General features: G+C 43.9%; 1 protein-coding gene across 2 annotated transcripts in view; it reads right to left on the bottom strand.

Moving 5' to 3' along the window:
• The window catches only part of SYN1 (synapsin I), a 32,175-nt gene that overhangs the window by 16,337 nt on the left and 2,926 nt on the right, over positions 1–12,912 (bottom strand). For both annotated transcript variants that reach the window (XM_036460549.2, XM_036460550.2), the window contains exons 2-5: positions 6,657–6,714; positions 6,464–6,555; positions 3,167–3,323; positions 2,905–2,994 (exon numbers count right to left, since the gene is read on the bottom strand). In XM_036460549.2, coding sequence (XP_036316442.1) covers positions 2,905–2,994; positions 3,167–3,323; positions 6,464–6,555; positions 6,657–6,714 — 397 coding nt within the window. The remainder of the gene's footprint in view (positions 1–2,904; positions 2,995–3,166; positions 3,324–6,463; positions 6,556–6,656; positions 6,715–12,912) is intronic.

Below are 12,912 nucleotides of genomic sequence, written 5' to 3'. Positions count from 1 at the left end.
TTAGTATTCCTGGACGTTCCCCCAGGGCCCAAGGAATATCCCAGAGCGGGATTGGTGGATTTGGAGAACCCAGTCGTCACCTCCCTACACAGAGGACATCTTTGCAGTAACAATTTATGTGTCAACATGTACACATGGTTATGTCCTGGGGTGAATCTGAACCCTGGCTACCAAAAGCGGTGAATGGCAGCCTTCACTGGTGAGCACAACCGTAAGGGAAGAGCCCAGGCCCTGGTTTGGCCCTTGTGGCTGTGACATTATTGTCTCAGCTGCCTGCAAGGGTTTGGCAGCTCCTCCTCTAGCCGGTGGTCTCAGTTGGTGGGGCGTGTCCATGCACTAAAGGGTTGCAGTTCAATTCCTGATTCCTGTTTGATTCCACTCATAAAGCCCACCCATACCTAGAGCCCCTATGGATTGACACATTCCCGCTGCAACAGCTCCCAGTATATTCCCCCTTATGTTGAAACATCTCTCCCCCGCCTCATTTCTATAAGAACAGCCCTTTCATTTTAAGAATATTGACTGACACCTGCCTCTCATTAGCCAGTCCTGGATTCCTCCTATGCCAGTATTGGTAAATCTGAGGGCCAAATCCAATTAATTACACTGTACAGCCCCCACTAAATTTCCATTTGCAAATGGATCTGTAGCTGGACTTTTAATTTTTCCTTCTTTAGTCTCTCAGTCTGCCTAGTCATGTGTCAGCATTATACTGTTTAAATTAGAAAAGCTTCACCGTGGCCGGTTTGGCTCACTGGATAGAGCCTGAGGACTGAAGGGTTTGATTCTGGTCAAGGGCATGTACCTTGGTTGCAGGCACATCCCCGGTGGGGGGTGTGCAGGAGGCAGCTGATCAATGTTTCTCTCTCACCGATGTTTCTAGCTCTCTATCCCTCTCCCTTCCTCTCTGTAAAAAAAAAAAAAAATCAATAAAATATATTTTAAAAAATAAATAAATTAGAAAAGCTTCATACAATATATATTTGCTGGCAGAAGCATTCGACTTTTTGTAGGCTGGTACAACTGATCCCCTGCTCCCAACTTCAGGGTTTTTCTGGCTTTTATTATATGCTTGTATTTCCATATAAACTTTCCTATCAATTTCCTGGCTCTGAGGTGCAAGGACATTCCCATAGTAATGAGTACATGTAGCTGCCAAATAACATTATCCGCTGGCTGAGTCTGGGGAAGAATAAGATATGCCTGGAGGTGATGTCAGTGGAAAGGTGGGAGTAGGGCCTATAAAAATCCTCTCCTCCATGAAGCAATGAGAATACTGGCAAAACATATAAAAATTACATTTTCCCAGAATTTTTAAAATTGCCCAAAGTGAATCACAATTAAAAAATGTCTGACTCTCATGAAGAACAGTAAGTTCTGTCCATATGAACGTTCCCTGCTCCCATCTCCCCACTTCCACATCAGCCTTGAACAGCAAGAGCCTTGCAGCCTAGAAACCCCGGGAGGAGGCAGAACAGGGCTGGGGTCACTTCAAGGTTCCATTCTCAGACAACTGTATTTGAACTTTCACTTTCCTAGAAAACTCCACTCGCAGGACTTGTCTATCTGATCTGACTCAGAGTTTACCTGGTGTAAACATCTTTGCCTGAAGCTGCTTTTTAGAAACAATCGGCAGGTGCTTGAGGCAGTGATTACAGTTATAACAAACAAGCTGACCAAAAACCCAACAGAAAAGATGGGCAATGAGATCTCCATAGGAGGCTTTGAAAAGCTCTTTCTGGCAATCTAGAAAGGCACGGTATGCATAAGGCGGTGTGCCTGCCCAGGATCTCAGACTGACCTCAAGGCTCTGCACAAGTAGTATGTAAATTGCCAATAATTTGTAATATTTTGCTAATAGTTTAATATGTTTTAGTAATTAAAACCTACTTCACAGCATAGGTACTAATCACTTGTATTGATAATCCAAATTTGTGACATTGGTAATAAATCGTAATGCTAGTTATAGTATTTGATGTTGTAGTAATGATAATGCAATTTCTACCATTAAGTATAATATAATTCAAAACAGGAACTTATCATTAATATTAGAGTATAATTTATAATATTGATAAATGTAATAATAGTTATAATCTTTGATGATTCTAGTTATAATTATTCAATTTCTATTAGCAACTATAATTTAATTCATAACCTTGGTATTAATGATTTATATCAATAACAATAATTTGCAGTATTGGTTATAATTTGTAACATTAATGATTATATTTTATGATAATAGCAAAAACAATTCAATTACTATTTGTAAACAATCTAATGTATAACATTGCTACTGATTATTTTTATTGCCAATCCTAATTTGAAATATTGGCAACATTTATATCAAGAGGAGTATTTGATGTTAGAAACAATGACTTAATTTCTATATGTAATATAATCTGATTCATTATATTAGTTCTGTAAGTTTATATTAGAAATCTATTTTTAAATATTTTATTGATTTCTTTTTACAGAAAGGAAGGAAAAGGGAGAGTTAGAAACATTGATGAGAGAGAAACATAGATCAGCTGCCTCCTGCACACCTCCTAATGAGTATGTGCCCGCAACCAAGGTACATGCCCTTGACCAGAATTGAACCTGGGACCCTTGAGTCAGCAGGCTGACGCTACATCCACTGAGCCAACCAGTTAGGGCTAGAAATCTATTTTTAGTACTGGTGAAAATAGATACTATACGTAACAGGATCAATGATACAAATCACACTTGTAACCACATAAGTAAATTCACTGTATTAATAAACCCCTTCCCAAAGCAATTTCACTCTCCACAGCACATGCCACCCAGTAATACTCTCTGATAGTGTACCATTGGTACATATCTATTGGCACCTATTGTAGTAGGCATGCTTTCCCCTCTTGCCCACTCTACTTCCCCCAGACTCACCATCTCTTTGTGATTGGGGTAGAAGGTCTGATCGATCAGAGGGAATTCCTCTGTCCCCAGTTTCTTGTGCAGTCGAACCATCTGGGCAAACTATGAGAGCCAAGAAAGACAAGTCAGCAAGTCCTTCGCCTGGAGGGAGTTTCCAAACTGGAGGTTCCAAGCTTCCAAACTCCCTCAGTTTCCCCAAATCACAGTGATTTTGAGCTCCCGCATGCATGCATGAGATAGTCCCTCTGCCAATAACACTCTTCGTGTCACTTACCACCCAGGGCTTGTCACAGAAGTTGTAGACAGAGTGCAAAGAGTTAACGCTGGGGATTCCAGCATACTGCAGCCCGATGACCAAACTGCGGTGGTCTCCATTCCTTGCCATGCTGAAGGCATGCTGACGAATCAGCACAAAGTCCGGCTTCAGAGACCTGGGGTGTAGGGGTAGGAATGGTGAGGATTCTGGCCCCCAGAAGCTTCCCACCACCCTTACAATAAAGAGCAAGTTTCCATATTTCTATTCTTTTTTTAATTTTTTTTATTGATTTTTTACAGAGAGGAAGGGAAAGGGATAGAGAGCTAGAAACATCGATGAGAGAGAAACATTGATCAGCTACCTCCTGCACATACACACACCCCCCCCCCCCCGGGATGTGCCTGCAACCAAGGTACATGCCCTTGACCAGAATCAAACCCTTCAGTCCTCAGGCTCTATCCAGTGAGCCAAACCGGCCACGGTGAAGCTTTTCTAATTTAAACAGTATAATGCTGACACATGACTAGGCAGACTGAGAGACTAAAGAAGGAAAAATTAAAAGTCCAGCTACAGATCCATTTGCAAATGGAAATTTAGTGGGGGCTGTACAGTGTAATTAATTGGATTTGGCCCTCAGATTTACCAATACTGGCATAGGAGGAATCCAGGACTGGCTAATGAGAGGCAGGTGTCAGTCAATATTCTTAAAATGAAAGGGCTGTTCTTATAGAAATGAGGCGGGGGAGAGATGTTTCAACATAAGGGGGAATATACTGGGAGCTGTTGCAGCGGGAATGTGTCAATCCATAGGGGCTCTAGGTATGGGTGGGCTTTATGAGTGGAATCAAACAGGAATCAGGAATTGAACTGCAACCCTTTAGTGCATGGACACGCCCCACCAACTGAGACCACCGGCTAGAGGAGGAGCTGCCAAACCCTTGCAGGCAGCTGAGACAATAATGTCACAGCCACAAGGGCCAAACCAGGGCCTGGGCTCTTCCCTTACGGTTGTGCTCACCAGTGAAGGCTGCCATTCACCGCTTTTGGTAGCCAGGGTTCAGATTCACCCCAGGACATAACCATGTGTACATGTTGACACATAAATTGTTACTTGAGGGGGAAGAACAGCGTGTGCATGTGAAGTGGTTTTTCAGCTCAGCACACATGCACACGCTGTTCTTCCCCCACAAGTACCCTTTCCCCATCTGGTGATCCCTTTGAACTTTCCTACGTGCTCCTCTCCACACCAGGTCAGCTTCCAGCTTACCTACTCAGTTCTGACAGCTTCCTGGTCACAGTGTCTCAGACCACTAGCTGTGCTCAAAGGATGCTCCCAGAATAAATCCCAGCCTCAGGACCTTTACACAGGTGTTCACTCTGCCTAAAAATTTTTCTCCCTAGATACTTGTATATAGCTCTCCTTCACCTCCTTCCGGTCTTCCTCAAATGTCTCTTAACCTAGTGGTCCACCTTATCCAAATTTCAGACTCCTCCATCAGCCAACAATCCCTTTGCTGCTATATACACTGAGTGGCCAGATTATTATGATCTCTGAACGCATAATATGTAAATTGTCTCCTTGACCAGGAGTTCGACCAGCAGGCAGGCCAGCCAACCGCCCATGTCCCCTCCCCCTGGCCAGGCTGGCCAAACCCCACCCATGCACAAATTCATGTACTGGGTCTCTAATATATATGTACTGAGTGGCCAGATTATTTTGTGTTCAAAGATCATAATAATCTGGCCATTCAGTGTGTGTGTGTATGTATTAGAGACCCGGTGCATGAATTCGTGCATGGGTGGGGTCTGGCCAGCTTGGCCAGGGGGAGGGGACATGGGCAGTTGGCCAGCCTGCCTGCTGGTCGAACTCCTGGTTGAGGGGGCAATTCACATATTAGCCTTTTATTGTATAAGATATACACTGAGTGGCCAAATTATTATGCATTCAGAGATCATAATAATCTGGCCACTCAATGTATTTTTCTTAGCACTTTCACATTTTTTAAGTAATTTGTTTATTGTGTGCATCCCACAGTAGAATGTAAGTTTCATGAAGGCAGAGAGGTTTTGTCGGGTTTTTGGTCTTTGGGGGAGTCTGTTTTGTTCACTGCCAGGTCCTCAGCACGTAGAACAGTGCCTGTGCACAAAGGGCTCTCAATAAATGTCTGTTCAATGTAAAATGCTGAGAGCGGCACCTGCTACACAGTGGATGCTCAAGAAATAAACTTTGAGTCAATAATTGAAAAGTTGGTTTGTGGTCTGCTGGAATCCTTGACTCTTCTTCAGAAGAGAAGCTATCTCCCACATTCTGTGCTTAAGGTGTTTTTAAAAAATATATATTTTATTGATTTCTTTTACAGAAAGGAGGAGAGAGGGATAGAGAGTCAGAAACACCGATGAGAATCATCGATCAGCTGTCTCTTGCACAACCCCTACTGGGGATGTGCCCACAACCAAGGTACATGCCCTTGACCGGAATCAAACCTGGGACCTTTCAGTCTGCAGACTGACACTCTATCCACTGAGCCAAACCGGCTTTGGCTGTTTTTTGTTTGTTTGTTTGTTTGTTTTATTTCGTTTTGTTTTAATGGAAATATATTTAACAGATAGCATTGTGTAAATTTAAGGTGTACAACTGATGTGTTAGTTTGATAGTTTATATATTTTAATCTAATTGTCATTGCAGCGTTAGCACATCTATTGTGCCACATAATTATACTTTCATTTTTATGGTAGAATAATTGAGATCTAGTTTCTTAGAATGTTTGATGATTATGATACAACATGGTTTCCTATATTCGCTTTACTGTTCATTAGATCTCCAAGACTTATCTACCAGTTGCAAGTTTGTACCATTAACCAATATCTCTCCTATTCTCCCAGCCCCAGCCACTACTAATCACCTTTTTACTGTTTTTATGAGTTTGGCTCTTTTAGATTTCACATGTAAGTGATATCACATGGTACTTGTCTTTCTCTTTCTCATTTATTTCACTTAATATAATGTCCTCAAGGTCTATACACTAGTATGTGGTCATAAATGGCAGGATTTCCTTCTCTCTCATGGCTAAATAATATTCCTGTGTGTGTGTGTGTGTGTGTGTGTGTGTGTGTGTGTGTGTGTATGCGCACTTCACATCTTCTTTATCCATTTGTCCATCAAGGGACACTTAAGTTGTATCCATAGTTTGTCTATCGTAATATGCCTACGTTCTTGCTCACAGCAGGATGGGTGAAGAGGTGAAGATTCTCCCTCAGATCTAAGGGAGTCCTTATCCCTCTCCCATAAAACCAAGATACCCTTCTTATACTCACCTCATCACCTTCACCCCATTTCGAAGAACTTCCATGTCCACAGAGAACCCACCATTGGCGTGAGCCACGAGATTGAGATCAGAGAATTCAGCCTGGAAAGGAAGAAGTCAGGGATTCATTCATATCACACAAAAAGGACCACTCAGTTTGCAATCTGGACAGTTGATCCCCAGGTCCACGTGTCCCAACTAACCTGTTCTACTTTAATGTCAATTTCTCCATGGAGCTTTTTCCCTTTGAAGTATTTCGCCCTGTAGAGGAAAAGCAGAGCACGTCCATCAATGCTCAAATCTCAGTAAGACAGAACCCAGGCCAATCCTTTGACCCCTTTGCCCCTGCAGTGTCTCTAGAGAAACCATAAAGTGATTGTTATGATGGTTGAAATACTTTGAAAACTCAAACAATGCTTTGGGAACAATAAACCATAAAATATTCCTCATGGAGGTATATAAATGACAAAGAACACTGCAAATTTTTAAAGAAGTCCTGAAACCCCAGAGAGCAGATATTTCTTAAAGTACGGTCTGCTTGTCACACTACTACCATAAATATTTTTGGAAAGTTTAAAAAAATAAGGAGTGCTTTGTAAACGGCAACATACCTTGACATTGCATGGAGTTTATAATGGCAGAGAACCTTAGAGAGTACAAATAGATGAAGTGTGCCTGCGTATGGCTCGGTGGCTGTAACTGCTTATAACAGCCTGAAGCATCTCTGTTCTCTGGCCCATGGTGAATGCACTCCTCCTTGGGAAAGGACCAGAGAACAGAGAGGTGCTTTCACCACGGGCCAGAGAACAGAGAGATGCTTCAGGCTGTTCTGTTTCAGGCTGTTCTGTTTCAAGCTGTTCTGTTTCAGGCTGTTCTGCCGTGAAGGACAGAACAGCCATGGGTGGGCACAGGAGGAGCAGATTGAGGGGTGCAGGCTGGTGGTGGTTCCACAGAAGCTGGAGACTGCAATGGTGGAGTGAGAAAGAATTCCACTGAGGATGAGTGGAAACCACATGAGGGAAGAGGGATAGAAGCAGCAGCAGGCACATCATGAATTGCTATGTCACTGTCCCTATGCCCATCCCCACCTGGGCTAAGTTTCCAGTGGCCTCTTCCCCCAGGCCCAGGATTTCCTACCTGATAAGCTTCCCCACAGACAGAAGCTTGTCCCCAATTTGTTTTTTATAGAAGTGAGACAAGAGGAGAAGTCACTTCTGAGGTCATCGACATGTACACAATCAGGGTCTCTAACACATACACACAATGCAACAGGCCCTTGTGCCTTGAATGACATACCAAAAGACCTCAAACACAGTAACAGTTATGTCTCTCTCTCTCTCTCTCTTTCTCTCTCCCTCCCCCCTCTTTTTCCCTCTTTCTCTCTCCCTCTCTCTCCTCTCTCTCTCTCTCTCTCTCTCACACACACACACACACACACACACACACACCCTCCATTGCTGACAATGACTCCTCACAAGTGCTGGGAGAGAATCTTTTTTAGATATGTGCATTTAAAAAAAATAAAATGATGACAAGTACAAAGTATATCACTGTTTTTCAAACCTTTTTATTTTTCACCATTAAGTATAGTGGGTACTCTGTTCAGATCTTCTCTTCAGGGCCAGTGCTCCCTGAATCTCAGTTGTTGACAGCCCATGGCTGTGTCCAACTGGGAACTGTCTTAGCCAAGGTTATACCTCCTTCGGGCAGCGCATGGCTTATATTTGGTCTGAGTGAGTACAAAGGCCGCCTGTTTACCTAAATACAGGCTGACTCTGAAGGACCATTACCAGCCCCAGAGCTCCCCCTAGGACCAGCTTAGGCCTCTGAAGCAACTGCATCGTGGACCAACTTCTCTGTCTGCCCAACCCTGTCCTCCTTACAGGTGTTGATTCCAAAGGCACTCTGCAATGAGCTTCCTGCATGCAAATTTCTGCTTCCAAACCTGTTTCCAGAGAACCCAACCTAAAACAGTGGGCCAGAGACGTCAAACAACAAAGACTCTAATGCTATTCTGGAGCTGAGTCACCTGGCAGCTTGCAGGCAATGCGAAACCATCATTTGTCAGGGGGAGAGCACAGATAGCCCCTGACAGGCTGTGTTGACTCCAAGTGCTCGGCAGCAGCTCCAGGTTGTGATGCAAGTAGTCCTGCCACTCAGGCCATACGATCCATCAGATCCTGTGACACTGGAGGTGTCAACAGTGGAAAAAGATACAGTGTAGAGCTTAAGAGAAGCTCGAGCGAGAGGCCCCTGGGGCTTTGGAGCAAGGCCATGCCATCTGCAGCATAGAATTACACGCCTTTTGAGAAACAAATCTTGGTGTAATATTGGGCCCTGACACACAGCTACTTGACCATGAGGTACCAAATAACTGTGTACGCAGAAATGTCCATTATAAGCTAGATCTTGCCAGACCTGCCAAGTTATACAGTCAGATGGGTCCAGCAGCCAGGATTGAGCCCAAGCAAAAACAAGCAAGCTGCCTGAGCAGGTAAGCCAGATGTCCATGTCATCCACTTTGTTGCTACTGCCTCCCTCAGCTCACTAAGGGGAGTCCTTTATTCAACCAGTGGATGAAGGAAGAGAAAGTCTGAGCTTGCTTCATAAATAGGTTGCCTTGGTATGTGGGTGGAAGACAAAAATGGAAAGCGGCTGCACCATGGTCCCACTCAGAGTGGTCCTGGGAACGGTGCTCCCAATGGGCAAAGCTGTGAGCTGTACCCTTGGCCATCTGCTTTTTGGGGGAAAGAGAAGTGGCCACAGATTCGAATATATATTCACTGATGGCGAATGGCTTGGCTGATTTGCCAGAGGCTTTGAGAGAAATATGTTGAGAGATTAGAACAAGGAGGTCTAGGACACAGAAATGTGGGTGGCCATATGGGAGTGGAGATGAAGTGGAAAAAGGAGAAAAGATCTCTGTGTTGTATGTTCACACCCACCAGACAGCATCTGCCACAGAAGTGGCACTAAGCAATCAGGTAGACAGAATGAGTCAGCCAGATGATGTCAGCCAGCTTCGTGAATCAGTCACCCCAGTGCTGGTACACGAGCACATGCACAAAGTGGCAAGAGGAACAGAGATAGAGGCTATATGTGAGGACCTTCAGAATTACTGCAGTATATTCAACCTGTCAGCAACAGAGACCAGTATTGAATCCCTGACATGGCAGCATCCCTCAAGAAGACCAATCAGCTACTGTGTGGTCTATTCCACCCTGGAAAGAGTAATGAGGAATTTTGACTGGAATATTCTATGTATGGGTTTGCCTTTCCTAACTGCAGGACCCGAGACAGCATCACTGTTCAAGGGCTTACACAGTATTGGATCCTGCAAAACATTACATCAGCCATGAAAGGAGGTGCAAAAGTGGGCCTATGACCATGGACTCAACCGATGACCTATATACCACAGCACCCAGAAGCTGCTGGCCTCATAGAATTATGGAACAACTTCTTGCAGCCTCAGCTAAGATCCCAGCTTGGAGGAGATACTGTGCACAAATGGGGCACCATCCTCCAAAACCCAGTGTACACCCTAAATCAATGACCATTGTAAGTAAAATACATGGGTCTGGGAACCCAGAGGTGAAAGTAGGAGTGGCCCAGCTTACCATCAATCTCAGTGATCCACTTTTGGAATGTGTGTCTCCTGTTTCCTCAGAGCTCTGCAAGGTCAGAGGTCCTGATTCTCTAAGGGGGGGGGGGCACTACTACCAGGAAACACAGCAATAATCCCATTACATTCTAAGTTGTGAGTGCTACCTGGACACTTCAGGTTTTGCATGCCAACAGACATGAAGAGGAGTCTCTATCTGGGCAGGGGTAAATGACCCTGATCACCAGAAGGGGCACAGCTGGTGTTACAGTGGGGGCATGGAGGAACCCAGATGATCTGCTTGGGTATCTATTGGTATTCTTTGCTCAACTTTGATGGTAGAGGGACACAAGTATAGCAGCCACAGCCTGAGGAGAGCATGGGGACCAAGGGCTCAGAGATCTCTCAAGGATGATAGAATGGATCACGCACCAGGTAAGCCACCAAGACCAAGAGAGGTTCCATCTGAGGGTGAGGGGAATTTTGAATGTCTAGGAGAAGACAATGCATATCATTTATTTATGCTGCACTTATCAACTGTGGCAGTGGAGGCTGCATTTCACCCCCCAACCATGCTTTTTCAGGTTTCTCCCAGAAAACAAGGTCAGTTACAATCCTGGAAATGCTGTTCTCAGATGGGGTGAACTTCCTCTAAGAAGCAAGTGAATCTGAGTAGTACAAAGGGTAGACTGCGTGCTCCGTCCAGATCTTCACCCCTCTATCCTCAGGCCTCCACATCTATCCCCCAGCTCTGGGAACAGCTGTTGTTGAAGCCTCACAATGTTGTCCTGCCCTGGGAATTGCCCTCTGTAGCACGAATCTGCCTTCCCCAAGATTGTTCCTCCCCACAGGGGACAGCCTGTGGTCAATGACAGACTGATGCGGGAATTCAGAAGCATGTATATCCCAATTCCATTGGGGTAACTCTGGAGTGTCCTCCCAGCTCCAGAGCTCCCCAGTAGATAGTCTGAGGCCTCTGTCATGGCTGCAGCATAGCTCAATCTTTCCCTCTGCCAACTCTTGCTTCCCCTACACCTCCCCCGTAACAGGTGTTGTTTCTCAGAGCTCTCCCCAAGAAATCTGCATGCAAATCTCAACCTCGAGATCTACTTCTAGGGAAGTCACATAAAAGGAGCCATGATAAGAAATATAGTTTATATAACCCATTATGTAAATATTTACATAATAACCCACCCTATGTAACTAATACATGTTATATAAGACACATATAATATGGTATACAGCAAACATAAAATGGGGTGTCTTATATAATATATAACATACAATATATGGCATATTACATATTATGTGTAGATGTATCTAGAATGTATAGTAGAATATGTTTAAATATACATATACTAGAGGTCCAGTGCATGAAATCCCTGCACAGGTAGGGTCTCTAGGCCTGGCCAGTGATTAGGGCCTATCTGTGGGGCAATCGGAGGGGCAATGGGGGGGGGGGTTGTGTGTCCACTGGCACCCACCTTGGCTGGCCTGGGGCCTGCAGGCTGGGGGCAGCTCCTGCATTGAGTGTCTGCCCCCTGGTGGTTAGTACGCATCATAGCAACCAGTTGTTCCACTGTTCAGTTGATTTGCAGATTAGGTTTTTATTATATAGGATAATTAGAATGAAAGTTTCAGTAAATAATTATCTTTACTATTTGCAATGGAGTCTGAAATTTCCTATTCTATTTTATTTCATTTCATAAAGAAAAGGACACACCTATATGCATTATATACTATAAGCCCATTATATAATAAATGTACTATATAGTATATGTCATATATAATATGTGGCATATATTATTGATTATATTTCTTATTGGAGTAACAGTTTTACTAAATAATAATTCCACTTACTATGTGCAATATACTCTTTTATTTTCTATTTTCATTTATCCTACTTCATGAAGCAAATGAAATGCTGGTCACAAGCCAATAAATAGGTGGCCCACAGTTTGGAAAACACTGGACAAAATTATCTCTAAAAATGGAAGATAAGTCTCAACTTTAAATCATGGAGGACTCAAGACCCAAAAAAGTATGAGAGTGGTGAAGTTTGGTGGGAAAGGTGTCAGACTGTACTTAGATGTATAATCCCTTAGAATTTGCACAATTCCTCCTTTATTCCAGGCTGAGATGCCTAAAGCGTGCACGGATGTCTGCAGGTTGGTGATGCAGAGGTCTCTGTTCCTCACACTGAGCCTGTTGTATACAGGGTCTCTCCCTTTATTCATTCTGCTCCACCTGTGGCAGATACCAAATAAATATTTGCTAGATTGACTGGAAGAAAAGACCACAGCAGCTGCTGGGATAAAGGGGAGGTGGTTCTGGTATGCAGAAGGGGAAGAGAAGAATCTTTCACTGAATTCAGCATGTTCTCGATAAATGTTTGCTGGAAAAATTAGAAGGAAAAAAGAGAAACACGAGTTGTGATTATGGAAAGGGGAAATGTCGTGTCAGTAGTCAGTAGGTAATAAGTGCTTCCTAGAATGAAGAAAAAAGCAGCAAACCACCTGTCTGGAGGGTCAGAGTGGAGAAGGGAAGTCTGAAGGAGGGTGGTTAGCAATATTCAGAAGGGGCCTCAAGAAAGTTTGCTGACGTCAATGGAGCAAATTTAGCCAGAGAGATGGCATCTGTGTGAGTGGGTGCTGGTGAGGGAATGATACCATGTGTTCAACAAACGCTTTATGGATTGTTGGAGAAGAGACTGGGAGGGCCTGCTGCAGGGATGGGAATGTGGTAGTTTGAACAGAATACAGTAAGAGATTAATAACTGACTTTTGGATTCATTGGGGGAAGGATCAGTTGAGAAGATGGTTACTAAGTGGGGGAGGGAACCTGGCCAGCAGGTGCAC

Source organism: Pipistrellus kuhlii, unplaced genomic scaffold, assembly GCF_014108245.1.
Source record: "Pipistrellus kuhlii isolate mPipKuh1 unplaced genomic scaffold, mPipKuh1.p scaffold_m20_p_32, whole genome shotgun sequence".
Lineage (NCBI taxonomy): Eukaryota > Metazoa > Chordata > Mammalia > Chiroptera > Vespertilionidae > Pipistrellus > Pipistrellus kuhlii.
Note: the sequence above shows the minus strand (reverse complement) of the source record. Positions and strands in the feature narration are given on the sequence as shown.